Source organism: Vicugna pacos, chromosome 11 (assembly GCF_048564905.1).
Source record: "Vicugna pacos chromosome 11, VicPac4, whole genome shotgun sequence".
Classification (NCBI taxonomy): domain Eukaryota; kingdom Metazoa; phylum Chordata; class Mammalia; order Artiodactyla; family Camelidae; genus Vicugna; species Vicugna pacos.
This window is the reverse complement of record NC_132997.1, coordinates 90,888,647-90,915,013: the sequence shown is the minus strand read 5'-3', so window position 1 is coordinate 90,915,013 and position 26,367 is coordinate 90,888,647. Positions and strand designations below refer to the sequence as shown.

The window sequence follows — 26,367 nt, the reverse complement described above, 5'->3', positions numbered from 1 at the left end:
AATACCACAATTTTTGGTTCAGTAATAAATTGTATGTACATTATGACTATGTAAACATTTACTGAAGGGCCAGGAGTGTACCCAGATTACATTTCTTTCACAGAGAACTTTGGTATGAAGTTGCCTTGTTTATACTTGCATAGTTTTAAAAAAAATTATTCTTAAAGCTTTTCAACATCCTCATCAGATTCACTGTATACAAACTGTCCCCATACAAAGTTGTTACAGTATTATTGACCATATATCTTATGCTGGATATTACGTCCCTCTGGCATTGTTTTCAGTTGATCAGCTTGTAGGTTTGAATGTGTTCTAATAACCCTACACTTTTACTGCCCACATCATGTTTAATGTCATTGTCTCCATTTTTTGTTTTGTTTTGTTTTGTATATCCCTTAACTACTTACTGTGGATATAGATGATTTTTACTATAAACTCTTTTAACCTTCTTACTGGCTTTTGTCGTTTAATCTTCCTCCTGGCTTTGTAAGTGGTTGGTCTACTACCTTTACTGTATGTTTGCCTTTGCTAGTGAGACTGTTCCTCTCAAAGTTTTCATACTTTGAGTTGTGGCCTTTTCTTGTTTGAGAAGCCTCTTTGACATTTCTTGTAAAGCTGGTTTAGTGGTGCTGAACTCTTATGCTTTTGCTTGTCTATAAAACTCTTTATTTCTCTTTCAAATCTGAATAACCTTGTGTAGAATATTTTTGGTTGTAGGTTTTTTCTTTCATCACTTTGAAAATCAAGCCATTCCTTTCCATGCTGCAAAGTTTCTGCTATAAAGTCATCTGAGAGTCTTATGAGAGTTCCCTTGTATGTAAGTAGTTGCTTTTCTCTTGCTGCTTTTAATTTTCTCTTCATCTTTAATTTTGCCATTTTAATATGTGTCTTAGTGTGGACCTTTTGCACCCATGCTAATTTTGTTTGGGACTCTGTGCTTCCTGGACTCAGATGTCTGTTTCCCTCCCCAGGTTAAGGAAGTTTTCAGCCATTATTATTTTTTTAAATGTTATTAATTTATTGTTGTATTATTTGATAATTTTATTTTGTTGGGGGTGGGGGAGAGATAATTAGGTTTATCTATTTTTAGAGGAGGTACTGGGGATTAAATCCAGGACCTCGTGCGTGCTGAGCACGCACTCCTTACCACTTGAGGTATACCCTCTCCCATTATTTTTTTAAGTAAGCTCTCTGCCCTCTTTTCTTCTGGGACTCCTGTTAAGTTAGTACATTTGCTGTTGTACCAGAGGTCTCTTAAACTATCATCGTTTAAAAAAATTATTTTTTCCTTTTTCCTGTTCAGCTTGGGTGATTTCTACTACTCTTCCAAAGTACTACTCTGTATCGTCTAATCTTCTAGTGTATCTTTAACTGTAGTTATCGTATTCTTCATCTCAGGATTTTCTAGCTTTACTGCAGTTCTCGCCGTGTTCATCCATACTTCTCCCAGGTTAGGTGAGCATCTTTATGATCATTACCTTGAACTCTTCATTGAGTAGCTTGCCTGTCTCTATACTTCATTTAGTCCTTTTTCTGAGCTTTTTATCTTGTTTCTTTGTTTGGAACATGTTCTGCTGTCTTCTCATTTTGCCCAATTCTCTGTGTTTATTTGTCTGTGTTAGGTAGATTGGTTACATTTCCCAGTCTTGGAGAAGTGACCTTTGTAGGAGACATCCTATGGGGCCCACCAGCACGCTCCCTTCTGGTCATCAGAACAATATGCTGTAGGGGTGCCTCGTTTGTGGGCTGTGTGCACCCTTCTGTCTGGCAGGACTGCTGCTGTGGGTGGGCACCAAGGCAGGCTGGCCCCCTGCCTGGTTGGCTGCGAGGCCTTGCCTCATGTGGCTGTGGGGCTGCTGGAGAGTAGAGTAGGCTTCCCACTGCTCTCCGCCTGGCCTGGGTGGGAGGGCTTGGGACTTGCTCCTTGGGGAGAACTTATGTGATTGTGATGTTCCTCCCATTGGTGGAGTCCCTGACCTGGGGGTGTGGGTCCTGACTATACTGTGTCTCCATCTCTCCTACTCAGCTTGTTGTGGTTCCTTTTTTATGTCTTTAGTGGTGGAATATCTTTTCTGCTAGTTTTTAGGCCGTTCTCACAGATGGTTGCACTGTAAGTAGCTGTAATTTTGGTGTATCCGTGGGAGGAGGGGTGAGTTCAGGGTTTTTGTACTCCACTGTCTTGTCCACATCATTTCATGTCTTCCTTTTTATTGGTGTATTCTGTGTGTGTGTGTGTGTGTAGAACATATCTTCTAACAGCCTTTTGAGAAAATGTGTATGGATAATAGTTTCAGGTCTTGAATATACAAAAATGCTGGTTTCACACTTGATTGACAGTTTGGGTATAGAATTCTTATCTAAATAAATTTTACAGTCTTGCTTCATTGACTTTAAGCTTGCAGTATTACAATGGACAATTTACGTACCATTTTTAATTCTTCTTATTTTTCATGTGGCCTTTTTTCCCTTGAAGAAATTATTGGGATATTTTCTTAGATTAATGAGTCACTTTTTCTCCCTTTACAGTTTTTTCTATACTTTTTCTCTGGAATCGTTGGTAGTCAGATGTTGAATTTCCTGCTTTGATCTTCTAAGTCTGTTAACTGTTTTTTGTTATAGTCTGTTTCTCTTAATTTTCTGGGATTTTCTTGATGTTTTCTTCTTTTTTCCTTGGATTTTTAACAGTGGCTTTATTTTTAATTTTAAGAGCAATTAGGACTGCTTTTTTTCATGGCTTTTGAATTTTTATCTTCTCCAAGCATAGTAATTAAAGGTTTTCTAAAAAGTTTTATTTTATTCTCTTAATTATCTTTGCTTTTATCTTTGCAATTTTTGTTTATTTTGATCTCATGTCTGAGACTGCGAATCTTGGTGATCCTTAACTGTCTATTCATATTTAAAAATGAAAAAGGCTGATTGGTAGTTCTGTCTTCAAGGGACCTTGCCAAGTGCAAGTATTGGGCTTCACTTCAGGCTAATTGGATGCAGAGCTGCTGTTTTCCTGGGGAACTGCCAAATAGTATGTGAATGTTTTTTCTCTGGAACTGTTAAAGTTTCTCTAGGGAAGGATCTCCCATTCTGAGAGAATGGTGGGGGTGGGTAGGTGGTACAGGAAGTAAAGACATTTCCCCTGGCCCATGACATTGTAGAATTAAAGAGAAGGAGCACGGTTAGATGTTCGAGCATTTCTTATTTTGACTTTTACTGAAATCCGCCAGCCCTGTGCTTCACACACCCACCCACCCACCTTGTCTCTGTGTCTTGGAGTCCCAGGCTTTTATCTTTCAGTTTCTGTGCAGAATAACCCCCTCTCTTCCCTTTTTTACTGGTTAGTCTCCAGACCTGTAATCAGTTTTCATCCTTCCCACACCACCCACCAACTCTCTGCCTCTAACTGTGGCTCGTATGTCCTGTCCTCAGGTCCTGAACTTCTCAGGATCCTGCAGGGCAAGATTAAATCACCTGTTGGTGTGTTTCCACCTCAGCCCACACTGCCTTGTGCTACTACTTCAGAGTTACTTTCCTGGTCTTAATGCCATGGAGAGGTTGACTTGTTTAAACCTTGCAGGAAATCAGAATTTAAAAACTTTGTGCCTATGTAATCTCAATCAGATACTTTCTGTTTGAATATTGTGAGGTTTGGGGTAAGTTGGAGCTGGAGCCATAATGGATGTTTTGATAGCACTTGACCTTTTCATATATGTACTTTCATAACATGTTCATTTTGGGAACTGGGTCACAGACTCAAGTGTGGTGTTGTAATTGTAGAATAACGTGCGGTAACTATTGTAAAGTGATCTGGATTTCGATCTTGCTGGTAGCCACTGCAGCTACTTTTTTGTTTTTTAAAATAGTAGTGATGAGGGAAGTTTCTAATATTAAGTTATTTTTCCTCAAATTGAGAAATGTGTGGATTTCTAAGAAGTAAGACAATAATCAAATGTGTTCCCTGTACAAGTTTTACAGTGGTTTGGGGAAAGAAACATCATTTGAAGCAAGGCAAATCAGGTTATAACATACTATGTGAAACTGTATAAGTCTTATCTGGACCAAAATGTTATCTAGTTATTTGTTTATAGGAATGCAGCTTAATGTTTACATGGATGTAACTACATCACAGAGAATGACTTCTTAATGATCACGGTTGACATTTTATATTGTCCATAGTGTTTAAACTGAATCATGCAAACCACAAACTCTAAACCTTAGTAGCTCACCGGACACATGCAACTTAGAACTTAAAACTTAGAAACTCCCCATAGGGCATGTAACTTTTAAAAGATGTTAGCTTACTTTAGAAACACTTGCTTCGTTAGAACTTAACATTAGCTATCTTCTTTTATTGGCGAATCAAAATAAACCGGAGTAGGAGGTGCAGGTTTAATTTTTTTCTTCCTGATGAGGAAAAGGATATTTAAAGGATTTGGTAACGTCTTTTACTATCCCCCTTCTCCCCCAACTGGGCAGTTCTCTTAGGAGCAGCTAAGTAGTACTGTTTGCTTTGCCAGGATCAGGTTATTTTCCTTTTGAGAGAAATAAGTAACTGGGATTTTTTTTAAATAAAGAGTAAAACTATTGATTTATTAGGCTGCACTACCTTGTTCTGATTCTGATCCTCCTCTTCCCCTCTTACTAATCTTTTCCTTTATTCCCAAAGGCTTCTCCCATGTTCTGCAGGCCTGGTTCTTGGCCTTCAGCTCTTCTCTCTTCATGAATTGAAAGATTTCAGACATCCCCTTGTGCTGGAGGTAGAGAATATTCTACCAGGTGGTAGTGTTTTGGACCACACACATTTGCTAGATCGTTATTGGTAGGTGGGCACACTGTGGCAGCAAGAAGTTACTATTTTCCCCTTAGACCACATACACTGGCCAGAGTTAAAAAGAAAGCCCAGAGCTTTTTTCTGCCAGTCCATCTGTCAGATTATCTAATTGTAGTTAATTATAATTAATCAAAAAGTCATTATGTTTGAGACATAATTTAGCCCATTAATTTTGGCTTAATCATTTTATTTCATAATTGCCAATATATTCTTAAGAAGTCAATTCTAAATGCAGGTGGCTTTTTTGCAGGGGAGAAGAGATATGGGAGAGAGAACTTTAATGAGTTTTGACATGAACACAGTTCCTAGCTGCTCTTTACATTTTTTTCTTTGCTACATTTACACCTTGATTTGACTTGCCAGTTCAAGTTGTTCACAACCAACAATCATGTGCTAGCAGTTGAGAACGGAGGAGCACCTGTGACCTTGGCGGTTCTGAGCTGAATAATATCATTAGGCAGTGGTTCTCAAACTAGCAGGTGTAAGAGTCAGCTGGAGGGCCCAGATTTCTGTGTCCTTTGTCACACCCCGCCCGCCCCCCACCCCCTGCCCCCGTCGCCCTCTCTGCCCACCGCCCTCCCCGGCCTTTTTTCATTTACATCAAGTTAACAGGTTTCCAGGTGATGCTGATGCTGCTCTGAGTATCACATTTGAGAGCCCCTGATAGAAGGTAATGACTGTTCTTTGCAGCAGACCAAGTACGCATTGATAATACCTGCTGTAATTTCTGAATATATCCTCCCCTTACACACAAGTAACAAGAAAAAAAGTAAAAAGGAGTATCTAGTAGGGTTTACCTGGTTTGCCTTAGCCTGTGTGAAACCAAATACACTTCAAGCTTTAATTCCAGAACAACTAATTAGTATTACGCCCGGGACGGTTTTTATAGTAAGTATTCATTTTGACTTCCATTAAATTAGTTTAGTTCACATACGTTATTGAAAACCCCTACCATGTGCTAGTTTGGAGTTGGGGCTCTAGCACTGAATCCCTGCTTCGGGGAGCTTGTGTCTATTCTGAGGAAGATGGATAATAAACAAATAATATGTCGTTTTGATTAGTTACTTGGATAAAAAGTATGGGAGTTGAACATACTGATTCCTGCCTGGTATGAATCACAGATCTCTGACACTTTCTCATTTATTAGCAACCTATTAATATTTCCTGAACCTTAGATACTAGCTGGTCAATGTGTTTTAGATTTTATTCCGCTTTGTTTTAGTAAAGGTCAGTTGAAGTACTTTCTCAATAGGACTGAAGCTACTTGAGCTTGTTATCTTGTAAAATATGAGGTTTAAGCCTTATGGCATGATGTTTTGAGGCTAACATGAGGTTTTAAAAAATTTTTGAACTTGAATGTCTCCAGAGGGCATATGTGTTCACTAAAGTGCTCGCTGCTCTTTTTAATTCTTATACCAGTCCTGTTTTAATCATTTATGTTACTGGCCTGGGCCTTGAAGGCATTTGAGTTTATAATGCCTTTTTAAAATGGTTTATAAAATAGTGCATTATTTTTAAGCTGGAAAATCTAGCCTAAATAAAATATAGTTATTTAATGGTAATTTCATTTTTGTTTAGGTTCAGTGCTTTGTATTTCTTTTGGTCAGTCTGAACTTCTATGGGCAGAGTTGTAAGCAACTGATTACATTTCTCTAACAGGAGGATCTAGTTTTAAAATTCAAGAACACACACACACACACACACACACACACTTTGTATCAAATGTTAAAAAAACCCAAACAGCTAATCTGTCTTGTTTGTTTTAAATCAGAGATTGGGTTGAGATTAGCAAGGGATTAAATATTTTATTAAAGGTTCCTGTATTGTCATTTTTTAAACTTTTTTTTATTGAGTTACAGTCATTTTACAGTGTTGTGTAAAATCCAGCATAGAGCACAATTCCTGTATTGTCATTTTAAGTGTTGACTGCAGATTGTTACAAAAAGCCTTCCTAATCTCTGACTCAAAGTGCAAATATACTAACGAGTGCTCATTCTTCAGACCCCCTGTAGCCCCGCAGATGCTTGTCTGTGTTCTGCTTTCCTCTGCTGCTGGGGTGAAGATTGGTTGGTCTCCTGAGAAGAAAGTTACGTTTGCTAGTATTTTAGTCTGTTCATGCTGCTGTAACAGAATATCATATCATAGATGGGATGGCTTATTTATTTCTCACAGTTCTGGAGGCTGGGAAGTCCACGATCAAGGTGCTGGCAGATTCGGAGGCTGGTGAGAGAGCCTGTTGCCTGGTTCATAAAATGCCATCTTCTTGTTGGGTCCTCTCATGGCCAAAGTGGTGAGGGAGCTCTCTGGAGACACTGAATCCATTCATGAGGGCTCCGCCCCATGACCTAATCATTGCCCCAAAGCCCCACTTTCTAATGACATCGCAGTGGGGGTTGGGATTTCACCATCAGTCTTGGGGGGGCACAAACATTCACTCCACGATAGCCGCATGTAAGTGAATTGGTTTCCTGTTTATTTGTTTTTTGAGCAAAATATATGTGGAAATAGATTTCTATATAGGTGGAAATAGTGTCTTTTTAGATCTGGAAGTAAGATTTAAGATGTTCTACTGTGACTAATGCCTTTTTCATTTTGGCTTGAAAGTTTCTTTTCAAAGATATTTAAAAGCAGAACTTTTTTTTTTTAATGCCACATGAAAGACACCTGGGGAGGCATCAGAAATCACTGCTCTGTAGTGGGACTTCTGCAAGACTTCATGTTTTCCTCCATCATACCTTTGATTTGCAGACGTGTGAAACCTGCACTTGAGAAGCACGCATGCTCCTCAGCAGCATAGGACGTAGTTCGTTAAACTCAGCGGTCCAGGAGCCGATGGGATTGACATGTTCGTTCTTGGCTTTCAGTTCTCGAAGTTTTCTTTCTGAGTGTGTCAGTTCCCTTCTGTTAAGTCCCAGCTTTTGGTGTAGAGCAGGTGTATGATGTGGTTTAGGTGATAATGCTGATTGGAGATTCAGTAACCTAGAATCGCTTAGTGAGAAAGTTATTTTTCAGTTATTTCCGGTAATTTTTTTTTTAATATTTCTGAAAGCAGAAAGTTAGAGTTTTGGAGCTAGTGGGTAACACTTCTCAACATCTGCCGATCTCTGTTTTTTTATTAAAGGGAAAGCAAGCGTCACTCAGAACCTTTAAAGGCAGTAGAACCTAGTAGAATTTAATAACACTATTTATTTCTATATTGTAAATAACTGCTTTTCTGTTTCTGATCAGTTTTTTTTTTAATGCAAGTAGTTTTAAGCACAAGAGGGGGTGATTCCTGCAGGAGAGTGGAGACTGAGACAGGAACAGTAAGGAAGCTGGTGAAGAAGTCACTGCCGTGGCAACTGGAGTGTAATCCCAGTGAGGACTTTGGGAGTCAGTGTAGCACTCAACTGAGAGTCAGAGGAAATGCTGGGGTGTTTACACCGAGTTCTTGTTAGTCATTTCTTGATAGCAGCTGCTGGGGGTGTTCATTCTCCAGAACATCCAACCTGCCCCTCCTTCAGGCAGAGCAGCTCTGGCAGCCAGAGAGAACACTGAGTCAAAGAATGGTAGGTATTGACAGTGGTCTTTGTGGACAGAGTAAGTGATACGGTTCCAGTAGTTTCAGCTACACTCCCAAACCTGCTAATAAGCTTCTCCGACATCTTCCTCATCTTAGTCAACAGCATCCTCATCCCAGGCTAAAAACTTTGGAGTCATCCTTGCCCCTTCTCTCACACCTTACATCCAAACCATCAGCGAATCTTGTTGGCCCTACCTTAAAATACATTCGAAATCTGACCTCCTCTTGCCCTCCCTGCCACCACCTGGTCGAACCCCTTGTCATCTTGCAGCCTTCTAGCTTAGTTTACTCCTAGTGCAGCAGCTGGAATGATCCATAGAAAATCTAAGTCAGATTATGTCACTAGTCTGCTCAGAACCCTCCAGATGTCCCCGTCTTACTCAGTAAAAGCCAAAGTCTCTCCAGTGCCCATGAGGCCCTCCCGGATCTGGCCTCCCCTTGCCTTTTCTGTGTGTGCCTGCATATGCACATGCGTGGGCAGTTCTTTTTGTTCTTAACCTCATGTGAGTTAAAAACATTCATTTCTTCCCCATTGCCTTCCCCATTCCCTTTAATGCAGGTTATGTGATTCACTTGCAGATTAGATTCATTTGTCACAGTTTGCATTCCATCTTGACCACTACATCCTGGTAGGCATTTTTTTTTTTTCATACAGTGAATGTACTTTTTATAGCATGTAGTTCTGCTGGTTTTGACAAATGCATGGAGCGGTGGAGTCATTGTCCTAAAAATTCCCTTATGTTGACTCTTTGTAGACAGTCCTTTCCACCTTCCACTCCCTGGCAACCACTGATCTGTTTCCCTTTCTATAGTTTTGCCTTTATAAATAAGTGACAATCTTACCATATGTAGCCTTTTTGGTCTGATTCTTTCACTTAGCAGAATGCATTTAGGATTATTTCATGTTGTGTAAATCAATAGTGCACTCCCCAGATGTCTTTTAAAATAAATACACTTAAGCCAAAAAAGTGAGTGTATTTAAAGGAAATACTGAACAAACATGATAGAGGTGGCACGTAGGTATGAGAAACATCTTGAACTTGTATGACTAAAATTGGATGCTAGGTAAAGTCGTTACTTCACCTGGTTTTTCTGCCAGTAATTAGCCGTGTGCTCTTGGGAAAGTCAACCCTCTGTTCCCCAGTTTCAAGTAAAATAAATAGTAAAATGGCTGATCTAGTAGTTGTTAGCTCTTTTTGTGATTCATAAGACACAGGGCATCTTAGGTGTTCTGGGTAGCTCTTTTTATTGTTGGGAAGCACCTATCGGTCCTGCATTTCAAAGTTGTTAGGACAAGTTGTTATAAATGCTTTATTAAACCCATAGTGAAGGAAAAAGAGCCAGCCATTAGGAATGAGGTAAGGCTCCACTTCATGGATAACTTTTCTTTTGGGCTTATCTAAAGTGTGAGATAGTGAGAGCCACCTTCAGCTCTGGTCATGTCTCGGAGGTACTGGCGATGCCATAAATCTCTGCAAGTTCCTAGCACCCTCTTTTGTGACCCTAGCATTTGGCCTTGAATCTCCAAAGTCCTTTCCTTAGGTAGATTATCCCAGGGGTGTCTGTAAGGTTTGATTGGGGGTCATGGTTTCCCAAAACTTTATTGTGGTTTATTAATAGGTCATCTTGCCACATCATTGGCAATGTGTTTTTGAGGGTCAGTGCCTGTTTGAGAACACTCCACTGATAAACAGAAGCTTGCAGAAACCAGGAAAGGAAATCAGTGATAATTGCATATTTTTTTGTCTTCATTTTTAAAACAGGGATAGATTCATAGTAATTCCTTTTTAAATCATAATTAATGTCTGCTTAAAATCCCTGCCCAGGTTGCTTTTTTTTTTTTAATTGGAAATGGGTTGGTAATTTGAGTTGTATTTGAGTGATAGAATGCCAGTGTGAAATCAGAGAGTAAGTGAAAGGAATTTGAGAGTGCAGAATTGCTGTGATTTGTGTTTATTTTACATGTGGCATATAGTAATATTAATTTTACTTTTTACTTTTAGTAATGAATGTTATAACTATTGAAGATTATAAGAGCACATACTGGCCAAAATTGGATGGTGCCATAGATCAGCTTTTAACTCAGAGTCCCGGTGACTATATCCCCATATCCTATGAACAGATATACAGGTAAGTCAAGGTTTAATTTGCCTGGGTTTGAGAGGGCACATTGAGGTTCACAGCAACATGAATGATGACAGTAAGTGTGTGTATGATCTATCATACCTAAAATGGGGCTCTGTAGGTTATTTATATGTTACACACTTGTGGATTGGAGGTTTGAGTTACACTTTTTGCTTCAAAATTGGTTTTCAAACCAGGATAGTGTTAATCGCACCTCAGCCCCGCCATCCCTGCCATACATAATGCAGAAATTATGGAGGTCAGTGAAAAAGGCAAAACAGTATGTATTTTTAGTCTCACAGGGAGACGCTAATTTAATCTGTTGATTTTAATGACGCAATTCTAACTATCTTTGATTGTTTTGTTTCCCATCTCCTGGTAAATGGAAGCAGCAAATTAATGAGGAACTAGGGTGGGATGTGAAATCAGTCCAGTCAGAAGAGGAGGACAACTGTGTTGTTCTGTACAAGTGATGCACAGCGATTCTGAGTTAGAAACTTTGTGCTGATTATCACTCTCTCTTCCTTATTTTGACACTCATTAAAATGAGAGAGAAGCTGGTTTATAAGTAGTTATCATAGTCAAACTCTCAGATTACCACCCAATACTGGATTGTCTAGTACTAATAAAATATTTAACAGAGTACCCAAAAAGATAATTTGTAGCTGGTGATAATGTCTCTCCCGTCTGAACACTGACTGGGATGGGATATATTTTTATTTGAGTTGTGATTGGTCATTTTTTTAGGCCTGAATTAATTATTTGATGGGTGGCTGTATGTTGAAAGTATGCTTTAACCATAGGTTGAATTAAGTGCTTCATTGTTAACTTGGTTTTTCTGTCCCCCCCCCCCACAGTTGTGTGTATAAATGTGTGTGCCAGCAGCACTCGGAACAGATGTATAGTGATCTGATTAAAAAGATAACTAATCACTTAGAGAGAGTTTCAAAGGAGCTGCAGGTAAAGAACTAACTGATTGTATTGATTTTTGCTGCTTTGGGATTTTCTGACTGGTTTGAATTAACCTGTATATTATTCCTTTGGAGGCTTGTTAATTTGATTGTAATATAAATTTATAAATATTTTTAGGTGACTATTGATCAGATCATTTTATCTTTGGAATAGATTGTTAATCTGGAATTTTAACATAAACTGTGGAAATGTTTAGATTGAATGTATTTCAGACTTTAACTGATTCCATTTGTTACCATGTCAGCATTTCTTCATTGAAAATCTTACTTTGTTAACTTCATTATTTGAAGACTTTTATAATATAAATGTATGTGTATATTTTAATTTTTTTCTGGAACTTTTTTTTTATTACTATCTTTTAAGTGTGAGTTGCCTACCAGTTTCTAACATTTGCTAATATAAACAACTGAGGTCAGCATTTTGTTGATACACCTTTTAAAGATAAACATCATCCCAGCTGTAAAGCCTGGGGCGAATTGTGGAAGATATTTTGTTAAAGGAAGCGCTTGGCCTCTTGATCCCATTCTGCCCCTCCTCACTTCTGCAAAATTTCAGTGCTTGAAGGTCAGGTACTGTCTTTGTTCCAGGGCCAGATCGTGGTTTTAGTCACTGTGTGGAAGCTACAAGATGTGTGGACAGGTCCTCAGCACTAGACCAGCCGGGTCTGCACCACGGTTAGGAAGTGCCCCGGCCGTTCTGAAATACGGAGTCTCTCGCAGCAGATGCTGGGCCACGGCTTGAATTTTGTTCCCCACTTGCCGTGCGCTCTGAGACACCTTAGTCTTATTTACTCCAAACGTTGTTACACTTGTAGCTTTTTTTTTTAATTATAGCCCGAGCTGTGTTTATCATAGCCAAATATATCTTTTCCTATTGTTAGTATAAATTGTTTTCTTCATCTTTTGCCATTAAATACAAAATCTTCATTCATTTAACAGATGTATTTAGTGCTAGACATCATATGTAAATTATAGATGAAACCTAAGATCTGTGCGTTACAGCTTTGAATAGTCTGCTACTAACTCTTGACTTTACTCTCTCCCTGACTCCCTGTATCCCGCTTACTGCCAAGTCCTGTTTACTTTCTGTTTCTCTCTTGGCTCTTGTCCACTTCTGTTCACTTGCCACTGCCCAGTCTGGGCCACATCTCAAATGTTTTACTGAAACGCCCATCTTAACTGGTGCTCTGCCTCTAGGCTTAACACGTCTGACTTCTTGCATTTCATTCAGGGTGACTGTTTCTAAAGCACAGCTCTGATTATCATGTTTCTATCAGAATAAAGTCTAAGCTTCTTAATACGATTTCGAAAACCTTTCATTATCTGACTACTGCTTATTTCTGCAGCCTGATCTTACCTCTCTGCTCCTGCACACTGAATTTATTTCAGTTCCTTGAACTTTTTAAATACAATCTCACTAAACTAAAAAGTTTGTGTGTCTCGATTTACTGATATTTTCGCTTTATTGTGTCATTTCACTTTACTGCGATGGTCTGCAACTGAACCCACATCTCCGAGATCTGCCTGTCATGTCGTTTACCGTGTCCATACTGCATTCACAAAAGTTGTAGCAAGTGACCCTCTCCCACCAGTTCTGTATGTATCAAAATGCTGGTTTTCTCTCACCATTACTAGTATAGTGTATTAGGAAATGAAAGAATTTTTGTTTTGTATTAATATAGGAATAATTCTTACAAAAATTAAAACATAGACAAGGGTGATAATCTCTTTTGATGTTAGTATTTGAAAAGCCATATTGATAAATGTGAAAGTAACATTAGATGTAAAACCAGGGAATTTAGTTTATTTTTAGACTCAGTACAGTCTTGCTTTGAGTTCAGCAATATGGGACTGTAAACAAACCTTACTTCAAAATCATCTCTTTTGCAAGACTGTAAAGTCAAACCCATTATTAAATAGCAGAGTAAAGTGGATAAAAACGTGGGGACCTGGGCTCTGGTCTCACCTCTGCCACTTGGCAGCTGTGTGCCTCTTGATTAAACATGCTCATATCATCTTGTAAATTTTCTCAACATTAAATGACATGGCTTTGCAGAAATATCTGGTTCCTTTAAGCCAAGTTCTAAGATATTTTTTCTTCTGCTTCCTGCTTGGCAAATGCTTCATTCTTTTCTCAGGCTTAAACTCGTATGTGTCCACCTGTGTAAGGTCTTCCTGGAATCCTTATACTCCCCTTAAAACAAAGCAGAACAGACCGTTGGAAGTTCTTCTGTGTATTCATAGCATCTTGGCAATAACAGCTCTATTAGAGCAGAGAGCGTGTGTACTGTTTCCGTTCCCGTGTCCCTGTCTGGCCGCCTCACAGGTCTGTCCTCCTTTGAGGGCAGAGACTCTGTCTTGCTGTCTTTTTACCCTTAGTGCCTAGCACAGTTCCAGCTCTGCAAATGCTTACTGAATGAACGCTCAGCATCAAACTTGACCTGTTCCAGTGGGAAGAGAAGCATAATTAGCCTTATATGACCACTAACCTTTATGTTCCTCAGATGCTTTGGCATTTTACTAATTTATTCATTGTTAAGTTAACTCAGTTTATTTATTTATTCAGTGTTACAAGTATGTGGCATAATCCTGGTGTAATCTCTGCTTTACAGAGACTTTAAGGGGCAGTTTTCATTCGGGACAGAACAAGAGTATAAGCCAGGCCCTATGAGGCAGGAAAGTTTTATTTGGCTGGAGTGTTTTGTTTGCAGCTCTGATTTTAGTAATGAAATATTATGAGCTAAAACAAAAGGTGGGATGAGTTGCATTTGGCAGATAATCAGAAATTTAGTGTTGGGGTTGATAAATCAATGAGTCGGACCTTTAGGGCATCAGCCTCTATCTTTCAAGGGCATCTTAAAATAGCAACTGGCCTCTATGTAAACTGTAAACTGTGTCAGAGTGACTTAATTATCTCTATCAAAAGCCATGTCATGTTGGAGGGACTCAAGAGTATATGATACAGTATTTCATACTCCCCAGTTACTGACTTAAAAGCTAGAGAATACTGTTTCTAGAGATTTTAAAAGATGATTTTAATTTGTTGAACCTAAATATTTTTTTTTATAAAATAACATAATCTAACTTGCTTCACCTTAAAAAAAAAACACCATATTTTATTTTGGAAAAAATGACCTTTTTAACCACTTCAGTTCACTTCAAAACATTTTTTTATTGTTAAGTTTATAAAACCACTTAAGTAGCTAAACCCACTTGGTATTCTGCATACTATTGGGTTTTACTGCCTGTATTTCTCTGCTTTCTTACTACTAGATTATTTGAACTGTGACATACATTTTGCCTTAGTTTTTTAAAACCATTCTACCCCCTTATGCTTAACTCCTCTGCTTTAAATGTGATAATGAACATCTCTATTTTATTTTCCTTTTCCCATGTCTCCAAAACCTCAAAATGTCAGTTTTTCAGTTCTGACTTTTTGATACACCAGTGAATGGAAATAGATGACCATAGAGAGAAAATTGGTTTATTAGTTTAGTAAATGATATTCTGGTTAGTTTTGGAAAATTCTGTTGAAACTTTTAGCAATGACTATACTTTTGATGAGGGCTCAAACCAGGTTTTCCAAATACTTACTTAGACATTTCAACTTGAATTTCTTCTTATGAATACTTCATATGTATGTCTGAATCTAAGTTCCTCTTCTGCCAAATCAGCTTTACTCTCAGACTTGAGATTTCATATTCACCTTTGATTCCTTTTTTCTCCCTTACCTCATTTCCAGGTGATAGTCAGGGTTGGTAGAATACGATAATCTCATGGCTTCATTCCCATCACTGTCATCCTTTCCCGTGTCATTACTGGCTCATGCCTGCACTAGTGCAGTAGTCTCCTAACTGGTCTGCCTTTCTGTAGTCTGTTCTTTTGGCTTAATGATCTTCCAAAAATGCTAATTTGATGGGCATACTTTCTTGTTCTAAAACCTTAAAGACTTCCTGTTGTTTTTCTCAGTCAATCACAGTTGATTTCTTGGTCAGTATAAAAAAACCGAGCTGGTTGATTGGTTGCAGGCATTCCTAGTTGGGAACCTAACATAGCTAGCATTTTCCTGTGCAAGTATGTGAGGTACTCTTGTTTGGTACAGCCATGGACATATGATTGATAAGACTAGATAACTTTGGACCAACCCTCCTGCTGAGGACAATTTAAAAAGATGGACCAGTGGGCTAATATAAAAGTAAAGAATTATAGGACCAAGATCTGGGAAAAGAAAGAAATCCAGAGAGAGGAGAATAGCATTTGAGCCATTTCTCTACTAGGGGGCACCTGTTTATTCTGGAAGAAGAAGCTAATAGGCTGAGAAATTTAATAGAGCTTTAATGGGCTTATGGGGGTAGATTGATAAAGATTAGAGTTTAGGTCCCACAAACCTAAAGGATCACTTCCCAGGAGTAGTTAACACTAATAAGTTATGGACTAGCTTGTTGAAGCTGGCACCTGTTCCTGATTGCATTAAGATGGCCTAGATTTGCTAGCTCCTCGGTTGCTTACCAGAAGCAAAAGTAAATTCTCTCTGGAGAAAGATAGCATTATCCTAGGCATCAAATGGTTTCCATGATTTTTCATAAACAGTGTCTGACACTCAATCAGAAATAACTAGTTGTATTGGGAGATGAGGTGATCATGAAATCAAGAGAAATGATGAAATACATTTTTAAAATAAGAATTGGGGGAATTCATCACCAGTGGTCCCTCACTTTAAAGAAATACTGGAATGTTCTTCAGATAGAAGAAAATGTCTCTAGATGAAAACTTGGAGAATCAGGTAGGAATGAAGGACAACAGAGAAGATAAATATGCAAGTGTTAAATAATAACAATTATGTCTTAAACGGGTATAATAGAAATAATCACAACACATGGCAGTTGCATGTAAGGTGGTAGAAGGGAGTAAATGGATTTAAAATGTTCTAAGGCCCTTGCATTGTTGAGGAAGAGGTAAAAGTACTAGTTTATTTTAGACTATGATAAGCCAAGGATGCAGTCTGTAATCTTAGGGTGATCACTAAAGGAATAGTAAAAGAAAATGTGATAAGATAATAAGAGAAAATAGAATATTTTGAAAATAAAAAAGTCAAGAAAGGATAGAGAAAGGTACAGAGAACAGATGGGACCAATAGAAAAGAAATAGATAATAAGTTTAAACTTTGGTGTATCAGTTATTATATGAAATGTTAAAGACAAAATGCTGCATTAAAAGAGTTGAATAATTATTGGACTGAATGAAATTTTGCAGCTGTATTAAATGCTGCAAACAGGAGACACATCTAAAATATAAGGAGACAGACAGATTGCAAGGAAATGATGGAAAAAGACACCATACAAACAGTAACCAAAAAGAAAAATGATATAGCTACATTGATATCATAAAAAGTAGATTCAGAGCAAGAGGTGTTATTGAATATAAAGAGAGCTTTTTATTACGGCAAAACATTCAGTTGCTAGGAAGATTATTCTAAATTTGTATGTACCCAGTAACATAGCCACAAAAATTAACAGACCCAAAAAGAGAAACAGACAACTCTACAATCATACTGAGAAATTAACACATGAATGGCTTTAGCATTTATCTCAAGAAATTAGAAAAAAGAATAACAAATGAAACCCAAATTATTAGGTCACAATCTGTACTCGTGGATCTTTGGAACAATGAGAAATATTCAGGGAACTATGGTACAAAGAATAAGAAAAGTGCTGTGTCAGACAAAAGGTGAAATGATCACAGCCAGATGGAGGAATGAAGAGGATGGAGGCATTAAAAATATGTCATGAAGAATGGGTGATGTTTGGGGAGCTGAGAGAACATAAGTTAAGAGCAGTACTTCAGAGAGGTTTGGGAAACAAGCAGTGTCCTATGCTCTTAGAATGTATGGTATTTGAGGAAGATTGGGAGGCAGTAAGGATGAAAAAGGCAGATTGGAGCCAAATTGTAGAAGCCTTTAAATGCCAGGGAGTTGCATTTCAGGAAGATGGATGGGATGAGAGAATATAAGATGAATTGGAATAGGAAAGAATGACGTGTAATCACAGTACACTAGGTGAATTACAGGCCCACAGTCCCTTACCTGTAATTCCAAAATACAAAATAAAGCTTTGAAAGTGGAATTTTTCCCCTCTATGTTTGTGCAAACTCATTTGGTAGTAACTTGGTTCAAACACATGTGAGGAACTTAGTAGGAATATTCATATATTTCCTCCCAGAAATATCAATGTGTTGATAGTCCTAATCCCTACTGGGTATTTTACATAATATATGGTATATGTTCCATAATACCTTCTAAGTCTGCAAAGCTCTGAATTATGACACATCTCGCTCCAGGAATCTTGGATAAGAAATTATGGACCTGTTGGTTAATGCAAAGGAAGAAAGAGGTGTCTGGGCCACATTGCAAAGATCAAAGAAACAGGATAGATAAGACAGTAACTAGTTGGAAGAGAGGGTAAGAAGATAGAGGTCATTTTAGTTTCAGTGAAAATGTGAGAAGTTGATAGCCGGGACTTGGGAGAGGAAAGGAGAATGGTGGTGGTTTTAGAATGTTTAGTCCAACTAACATTTAGTGTCCGTATGCCAGGCATCATGCTAGGTGCGCAGGGTACAGCGATAAGTAAGATGGGTTTATTCTTTGTACTGTCAGGGGAAAGGCGTAATTATCATTGTAATATACTGGAGTGTCGCATAGGATAGAGATACAAAATGAGTCACACATCTTGCTAATTTTCTCCCTTGTAAAATGACTCAGATTTATCCCCTGCCACTTTCCTGGTTTAGGTCCTCATTTGTACAACAATAGAACACAACAGAAACAATAGAAAACAATTTCTAGTTTGTATCTTGGCCCTGCACCTTCCCTCAATCTATTTTGCTTATTTTTCAGACTTTCGCACGTCATTCATTTTCTTAACGCGGTGACTCTCCATTTACCTAAAGAGCAAAGACCATACTCCTTAACAAGGATTTCAAGGCTCTTTACACCTGAACTTAGCAAGATGGTGTAACAGTATTTTGCTTTTAAAATTTAAATGGGGGGGGTGTGTTTTTTCATCTTTGTGTTTTTTTTTTTTAAACTTGATTTCTTTTGCCACTATTTCTTTCTTCCCTTCCCTTTCTGTAAAGGAGGGCATTCTGCTTGTCTGTTAGGGTTTGCCCAGCTTGTAGGCTTAATTAATCATTTTCTCTTTTTTGCTGCTCTAGCGCTTTATTTGTGTCCCTGCTGGAGTCCTTACTTTAGCACTTTGGCACGGATTTCGTTACCAAGCAGGAAGTCACTTTTGCAACACTGGGACCTTCTTGAGGGTGAGAGTCCTGACTGCAGAGCACTGGTTTCTCTCGGTCTGCTGTAGTCTTGAACTTGGTCCTCATTAGATGCATATGCCGCTCATAATGCTACTGACCAAGTGTCTCCAGTTTTCTTCCTTCCGGATATGTCCCACTGAAGTTAGCCTTGGCCACATGCTGTGAGTTGTGAGAGAAAGTGTGGTGTGTTCGGTGACATGTGTACCCGAAGATCTGAAGCCTTTAAGACTGGCTGTACAATTTTACATGTTTCCTTTCCTCTGCAAGTGTTCTAGATGGTAGAGGCTCCCTTCACCTGGTCCCTGAGTGAGTATAAAATGGAGCAGACCCTCAAGATGGGCGTGTAACATGAGTGAGAGAGAAAGCTTTACTAGATATGTTTTTTCCTTTTTTTAAAAACACCTTTTAAGAATCTGTTTTTTTTATTGAGATACTTTTCACATACCCTAATATTCACCTTTTTAAAGTGCACAACTCAGTGGTTTTTAGTATAGTCACAATGGTGTGCAACCATCACCACTAACTTCAGAACATTATAGTCATTCCAGAAAGAGCCCGGTTCTCGTTAGCAGTCGCTCCCTAATCTCCCCTCCTCTCAGCTACTGGCAACAACTGATTGACTTTCTGTCTGTGTGAATTTGCCTGTTCTGGACACTTCATAGAAATGGAATTAGGCAACATGTGGCCTTTTGTATCCAGCTTAATTAACTTAGCATATTTTCAAGGTTCATTCCTTTTTATGGCTGAAAAACATTCCATTGTATGGTTATACCACATTTTATTTATCCAGGCTTTGTTATGTTCAGTCACTGAGATTTAGGAAGTTGTTTTTTGACTGATACGATAAGTATTTGAATTGACAATATTTAGAATATTCTGTTTTGCCCTACTGCCATTTGGATTATTGAACTTTATGGACATAACATCCTTTACTCTTTTACTGTTTCAAATGACACTTATACATTTTGACGGTTTTTGTGTACATTGGAATCCAAAATTCACTACAGCACTTAGGAGGCATTTTCTCCCCATGTAATGTTGATAAGTTCATTGAATATGTTTAATAAGCTTTATTGAGTTGAGAGTATATTTTCACTTTGACTGAATGAAAATATTGTGATGTTTTGCTCTAGTAGCTTTATAGTCAGGAACCCGCTAACGAGTGTGACTCTTCCAACAATTTCTTTGTCAGAGGTTTGGAACCTACACTGAACGTTACCCCTAAGAAATGGTGTTTAAATAGAGGTTTTTGGTTCCCAGACCAGGACAATAATATTAAAGTGTTAGGCGTAGAACTGCTAGTACTAACCTGAGTTCAGGGTCCCAAAGAGAGAACACAAAGACAGAGGCAGAGAAGGAAAACGCAGCAATTTTTATTCTCAAATAGGGCAGAATTTAGAATAGTTAAATGAGTATTTGTCAACTATTTTAATTAAAAGGAAGTTAACTAATTACATTTAAACCATTCATTTAAGTGAAATTAGAGTAATGGTGTCTTTTAAGCTAAATATATCTTGATTTAGTTAAATATAATTTGACTCTCAAACCAGTTAACAGTGGAAATTAATAGAAACTAAATCATAATCCGTCAAATTTACTTAACTTTGATTCTTTCTTTACAGAACCCAGATTACCTATAAAAAGCTTTATTGCCAAACTGCCAACCTAGTGAACCAGATTCTTTTGTGTTTAAAATCAGAGCAAGGATTGCTTTGCTATTTGTGTTTCGTCCGGTGGGTGGCAGCATAACTCAACTAGTTGTAAAATGTGGTCACATGAAATTTTATATTGTTTTTAAAGGCAATAATTTCTGTATCTGTTGAACTATGAAGTGTATTTAAAAAACTTTTCATTCTCCCCGAATAATGCTGTTCACTCCTTGCTAGAGTGAGGAAGATTTCAGATTTCAAGTAAAGTAAATGTTACGGTCAACCAGTAAGTAGTTCTTTCTTCACTTGTGCATTCTACAGAACATTTTTCTCAATACGTTATTAGGAGATCTTTTTTTAAATCCAAACCAAAACTTAACACAGGCTACAGGCTTCCATTCAGATCATTATTCTAATAAGTTTACTGTCATCCTTTGGAGGCTGTGTCTGTGTTTTCTTTTCATGTGTCCTTTTAGGGCTTAACATAATGCCAGGCCCCAGAGAGAGATCCAGTGACAGTACTTACTAGTTGCTAAAAATAGAAAACATATGCTTGCTTTACAGCCGAGATTACTAGAATTACCTGTTTATTCCTGTTAAACCAGCATCCTGAGCTCAGAAAATGGAATTTGTGATGATGAGAGTCAAATCGCTTGAATAGTAAATTGTTATTGCAATTGTTTATTATCACAGTGTACAGAGTCTATTTATGAGGGATAAGTGATACTTTTTGCTCAGTGTTAAAAAGGGATGAGAAGTTGAGAAGTCATCTTAGTCCATCTGATTTCTCTGGCTGTTTTCTCTGTTAAGTAATCCTTGAACCGTTTGTAACTGTTCTTTGTTATCTAGTCAGTCAGTTAAAAAGCTAAGATTAGAACCTAGATTTATCTTGTTATGTGGATAAGCTAAAGGAACGTAGGATCACAGAGGCCAAACTTGAATTCAGTTTACTATTCAGGTCCAAATAGGATTTGGAAAGTGAGGAAAGTCATTTTAGAGGTCAGCAAGGAAGAAGTTTCCATATAATAGTAATAGTAGCTGTTAACTTTCTGAGAGTTAAGAAACCTAAGAGAGAAATGTCTTCTACTGTTAGACTCACTCTGACTTCTTTATTGTTGCTTTTAATTAGAAAATCGTTCTTGCAGTTTATATTAGGAGCATTAAAATGTAGGCTATAGCTCTTAATAGCTCCTGAGATTCATTTACCTTTTATATAACTTAACGTTTTTTGGATATTTTACTATGGGAACATTATCTGCACAGCAGGAATGGGTGAGAATATAATGTCAGGTGTATGTATATGTCTGTTTGGGAAGAAATTCCGTTTTTATGTAGCATCTCTGTCAGCCTCTGGTGTAATTAGTGTTGCTTCTGAAGCCTCGATAGATCTGTCTGTTGGCAATATGGTATTGATCTGGAAAGTCATGGAGTAAGCTAGTTAGACCAAAAGCACATTATGCATTATTTGTTTTTACTAAAGTTAGATAGAGGCAGATTTTTTTAAAAAAGGAATTTCTAGTTTGATTCAGAAAATAATATTAAGAGAGCATTCCGGTCCATTTGTATGGTATTCAAAATGCCAGAGTCATACTTGGTAATATAGGAATAAATGTTAGGACATTACCGTCATCACAGAAAGTTCTGTTGGGCAGTACTGACTAGGCCATAATATATTTGTATATTGGCTAGTAAAATTATTTAAACAAATCATGTTATTCTAAAATTACTATACATCTAATTAGAGTGACTGACCAAGCTTCCTTATCTAGCTTTCAAAGTTAAAGTTAACTAAGGAAAATACTTAATAAGTAAATATATATATATATATATATATATATATATATATTTAAAGTGATACTTAGCTGATTGGTTCTATAAAACTGTAAGTGCCACAATTACTTTGTTTTTATATAATGATACGTAAGATTATCATTTAGTTCTACCTTTTTTAACTTAATTTTTCTTTAAAACTACTGTCTGTAAAGTAGCATCTATGTGAAGTTATTCTTTGCAACATTGTGTGGTAACAAAAGATTAGCAGCAAGCTGTCAATATGGGGACTGATTAAATAAACAGCACATTCAAACATTGTACTTTAAAGAATAGATTTCTTAAAAAGTGGTTTGAGGACCTCTAAGGGTCCCTGAAGTCTTTTCAGGAGTCTGTAAAATCAGATCTGTTTTTCTAATGCTACTAAGGTCCTATTTTTCCTTTCACTCAGTTGATACTTGTTCTGATGATGCACAAGCCGCAGTGGGTGAAGCTGCTGCTGCCTTAGCACGCATCCCACTTCCACACACTCCCAGCAGGAAACAGAAGCGCTTCACATGAGAATGTTCTAGGTGGAGCAGTGAAAAGTATTAATTTTATGAAATTGTGCCTTTGAGTATACTTAAAAAAAATTCTTTGTGAAGAAAAGGGAAGCTGTATACCAAAGTAAGAGTAGTTGTTTTGAGAAATAGCACTTGTGTGGTTACATGAGTTTTGAGCTAAACTAGCCTTTTTCTTTTTCCCTATAAAACACAATTTTTTATTTGAAGGAATATCTGTCTGACAGACTGGTTATTTAGACTAACTAATATTTAATAGATGTTTTTCTGAAAAATGAAGGAGGTGTGTCAATCCAAGGAGAACAATTAGTGTTTGCTTCCAATGATAAAATTTGAACTTTGAAGTAAAAATTAGAATTTTGGAAAACATATATCTACCACATTGACCTTGATAACTTCCCAATACTTAAGAAGACTTCTGATAGGATAAGAGGTGATGTTAACAATTGTTGTTTTTTTTGATGTTGCATAGTGAAATGTGTCAACACTTGAAAGATCTACATAACTCAGTGAGTCAGTATTTTGCAAAAAACTAGTTTGTCATGCTATAAAATGTACATATAAAGGACCCAAATGCTATAAATTGCGTGTGTAAAAGACCCATTCAAAGTAGAAGGTAGAACAGTGGGTTTTATTATAACAGAATACAGAGTCACAACTCATTCAGTACAAGCAGATGTGAGAATCCAGCTGTCTTTGATTAAGCCAGACTCTAAAGAGACTTACAAAAATGTATAAACAATACCACTCTTCTTACCAGTTTTTTTTTGGAAAATATAGTTATTCACATATAAAGTACAACTGTATAGTTTATAATATAAATTATTTAATTGTATTTTAACATTAAAAAGCTAAGATGCAATGAGTTTATTATTGTCAACTTTGAATTAATACATATTTTTAAAACCCAGCTTTAATTTCTAATGTGGTAAATATTAATAGCTACAACCTATGTTATAAATAAAATCTTTTTGGGATTTTCAGTTATTTTTGAGTATAAAGGGTTCCTGAGACCCTTGAGAACTAGTAGAATAAAAGTCTCCAAGATAACATTGTTAGGAAAAGTGTAGATCAGCTTCATTTTAAACTAGCATTTATGTGAAAAGGAATATAAATGGGATACTTATTTTTTTGTATATACATAAAATTCTCCTGGAAGTATAAAAAGGAATTAAGTGTTGGTTTGTTCAACAAGGAAGGAATGAAAGGTAAACTCTTTACTGTAAACCCATTTGAATTCATTTGAATTTTAAACCAGATGAATGTAGTCATTACTCATTAAAGAAAAGAAAAAGAAATTAAAACATTCCTACCAGTTATATTACACATTTCAGGGAATTTAAGTCTATTATGAAAAGTTGGAGCAAGTTTGGAGTAATGGTTATTTTTCTGGTGACTTGCTTTGTCATATTTTATTTGAGAAGAAAATGAAGCTTGCTTATTTTGAGGGTAAAAAATTTCATTTAATCTCCAAGCCAAATACATTCATGGTGAAATTATGTAAATCAAGTAGGTAGCAATTTCCCTAGTGGGGCCCAAAGTATATTGAACTTAAGTTTTAAGGAGGAACAATTTGATTAGTTTTTACTAGCAGTTATTTCTAGGTTCCTAGTAGAGAGATTGGGTTTATTTTAGAAGACTTATAATTTATAGTCCTGTCATTTAAGAGGTTTTGAATAAGTGCTGTATGAAATATGGAAGTAGAAAAGCCAAGTAAATGTTCTGACATTTGATTCAGTACAAAAAGTGCTTTTTAATACTCATAACCTTTGAGGTTTTGAGAATTCTTGAAAAGAATAAGGAATTCAGTTTTATTTATTCTGTCTGCTATTAAGTGTGGCTTTTGATCCGTGTTCGTACTTTTAACTTTTGGATAGATAAAATGTCGTTTTTTGAAAAGGGAAAATTATTTTAATGCAAAAACTCTTCAGATTTTCTTTTTTCATATAATACTTCTAAAATTTATTTCTTTGAATACTGAAATATCATTTGCAGAGTTCTTTGAAGCAGTTTAGAGAACGATATTACATGTGATTCTGTTCATTAGTTATAGTGAAAAGTTTGCCCATAACGTGGAACCATTTTCCCCAACTTCTTTAGTTAACAAAGAGTGCCTTTGATAATGTTAATAGGTTTTTCTGAAGTATTAGACAAATGGGTAGTTAATTCAGAAAGGAGTTTACTTACTCTTCCTGCTTGCATATGCATGTGTAACAGTTGGCATTTTTCAAAGCTCTTACACATTATTTTCTTTGATTCTCAGCACATCTTAGGCGTAGGACAATTAGTATTTTTCTAATTTTTTATAGTTACGGAAATTGAAATTCAAAGGGCTAACTAAATTGCCTAATATATAACCTTGTTAATGGTAAAATAGCAGTTTAGATTTAAACAAGGCTAGATTAGACTTAGATTTAAACTAGTTTGGATTTAAGCAAGACTGTCCTAAATGCAAAAAAAAAAAATTTTTTTTCTTTCCTTTTTTTTTTGCATTCATCTATACCTACCATGTTCCAGGTTCTGTGGTCTGCACTAGAAATGTGAAGATAAGACAGATCTTGCCCTCCGGCGGCTGAAAGAGACCACCTAGTGGAGAAGTGAATAAGTGCGGTGGTGTCTTGCTGAAGGGCTTTGATAGCTTTGAGGAAGTGACACAACCCTCAGAGGGTGGACAGAAGTTAGCCAGGGTGAGTCTGGTTAGGGGGTCGTGACAAAGGGCGTGAGGTAGGAGCGCAGTCAGGGAGGCCTGAACAGTGCACGGACGCTGTCGTGGAACTGCTGGTAGTTCCATGCGATCGCCACGCTGGGCTCTGCGTGAGAAGGAGCAGGATGAGAAAGCAGAGAGTGTGCCCTAAATTGGAAGTTTGAACTTTTTTCCATAAAGGTTTGAGGGTGCTAAAAACGAAATGTAAATAGACGGAAGGACTCAGTTTGAGCAAGATTTGAGTCTTAGTTCTTGGCTTATTAGCTTTGGGACTATGGTCAAGTGACTAAATATTTCTGAGCCCCAGTTGCCTCAATGTAAAATGGAAGTAACATTCAATTTACAGTCAGTAGGAGGACTAAGGAAAGTAAACGTAAAAAAAAGCACCTAGTGTGTACCAGACCTGTAAGAACTCAGCAATGGAAGATGAATTAGAAGTAAGGACAGTTCACTACACATATGCTAAGCTTCTAAATAGAACAGAAAGAAGTGAATTGTCTTATTTAAAAGTATTATTGGAGTATTTGGACATTTATAAAACAGCTTAGCTGAAATGGTTTTATAATTTCAGTGTTTAAATTGAATATTTAGGAGCCTTTCATATGGCATTTCTTTATATCCTTGTTTGAAAGCCAGACTTTCTGTGTAGGATACGGTTGTCAGGTAATGAGACTGTCATCCCTTTGTGTGGAATCAGTTTTGTTTGCATGCTGTTTTGTGCCATGCCCGTTCCCCTAACTCCCTGGCCCAGGAGTGAATTTATACTGGAAGACCCGGATCTGTCATCTCCTAACACACTAATTTTAGGCAAATTGCTTGCCCATTTGTATGCTTCTTCAGTATTAAACTGGTACCTAATTAATTTAGCTTTAGAGAATAAAATGAAATAGTACG

At 37.1% G+C, this 26,367-nt stretch overlaps 1 protein-coding gene across 1 annotated transcript in view; it reads left to right on the top strand.

Moving 5' to 3' along the window:
- The window catches only part of CACUL1 (CDK2 associated cullin domain 1), a 55,683-nt gene that overhangs the window by 8,967 nt on the left and 20,349 nt on the right, over positions 1-26,367 (top strand). The window contains exons 2-3 of the mRNA XM_006200167.4: positions 10,388-10,514; positions 11,366-11,468. Of these exons, the coding sequence (XP_006200229.1) occupies positions 10,388-10,514; positions 11,366-11,468 (230 nt within the window). The remainder of the gene's footprint in view (positions 1-10,387; positions 10,515-11,365; positions 11,469-26,367) is intronic.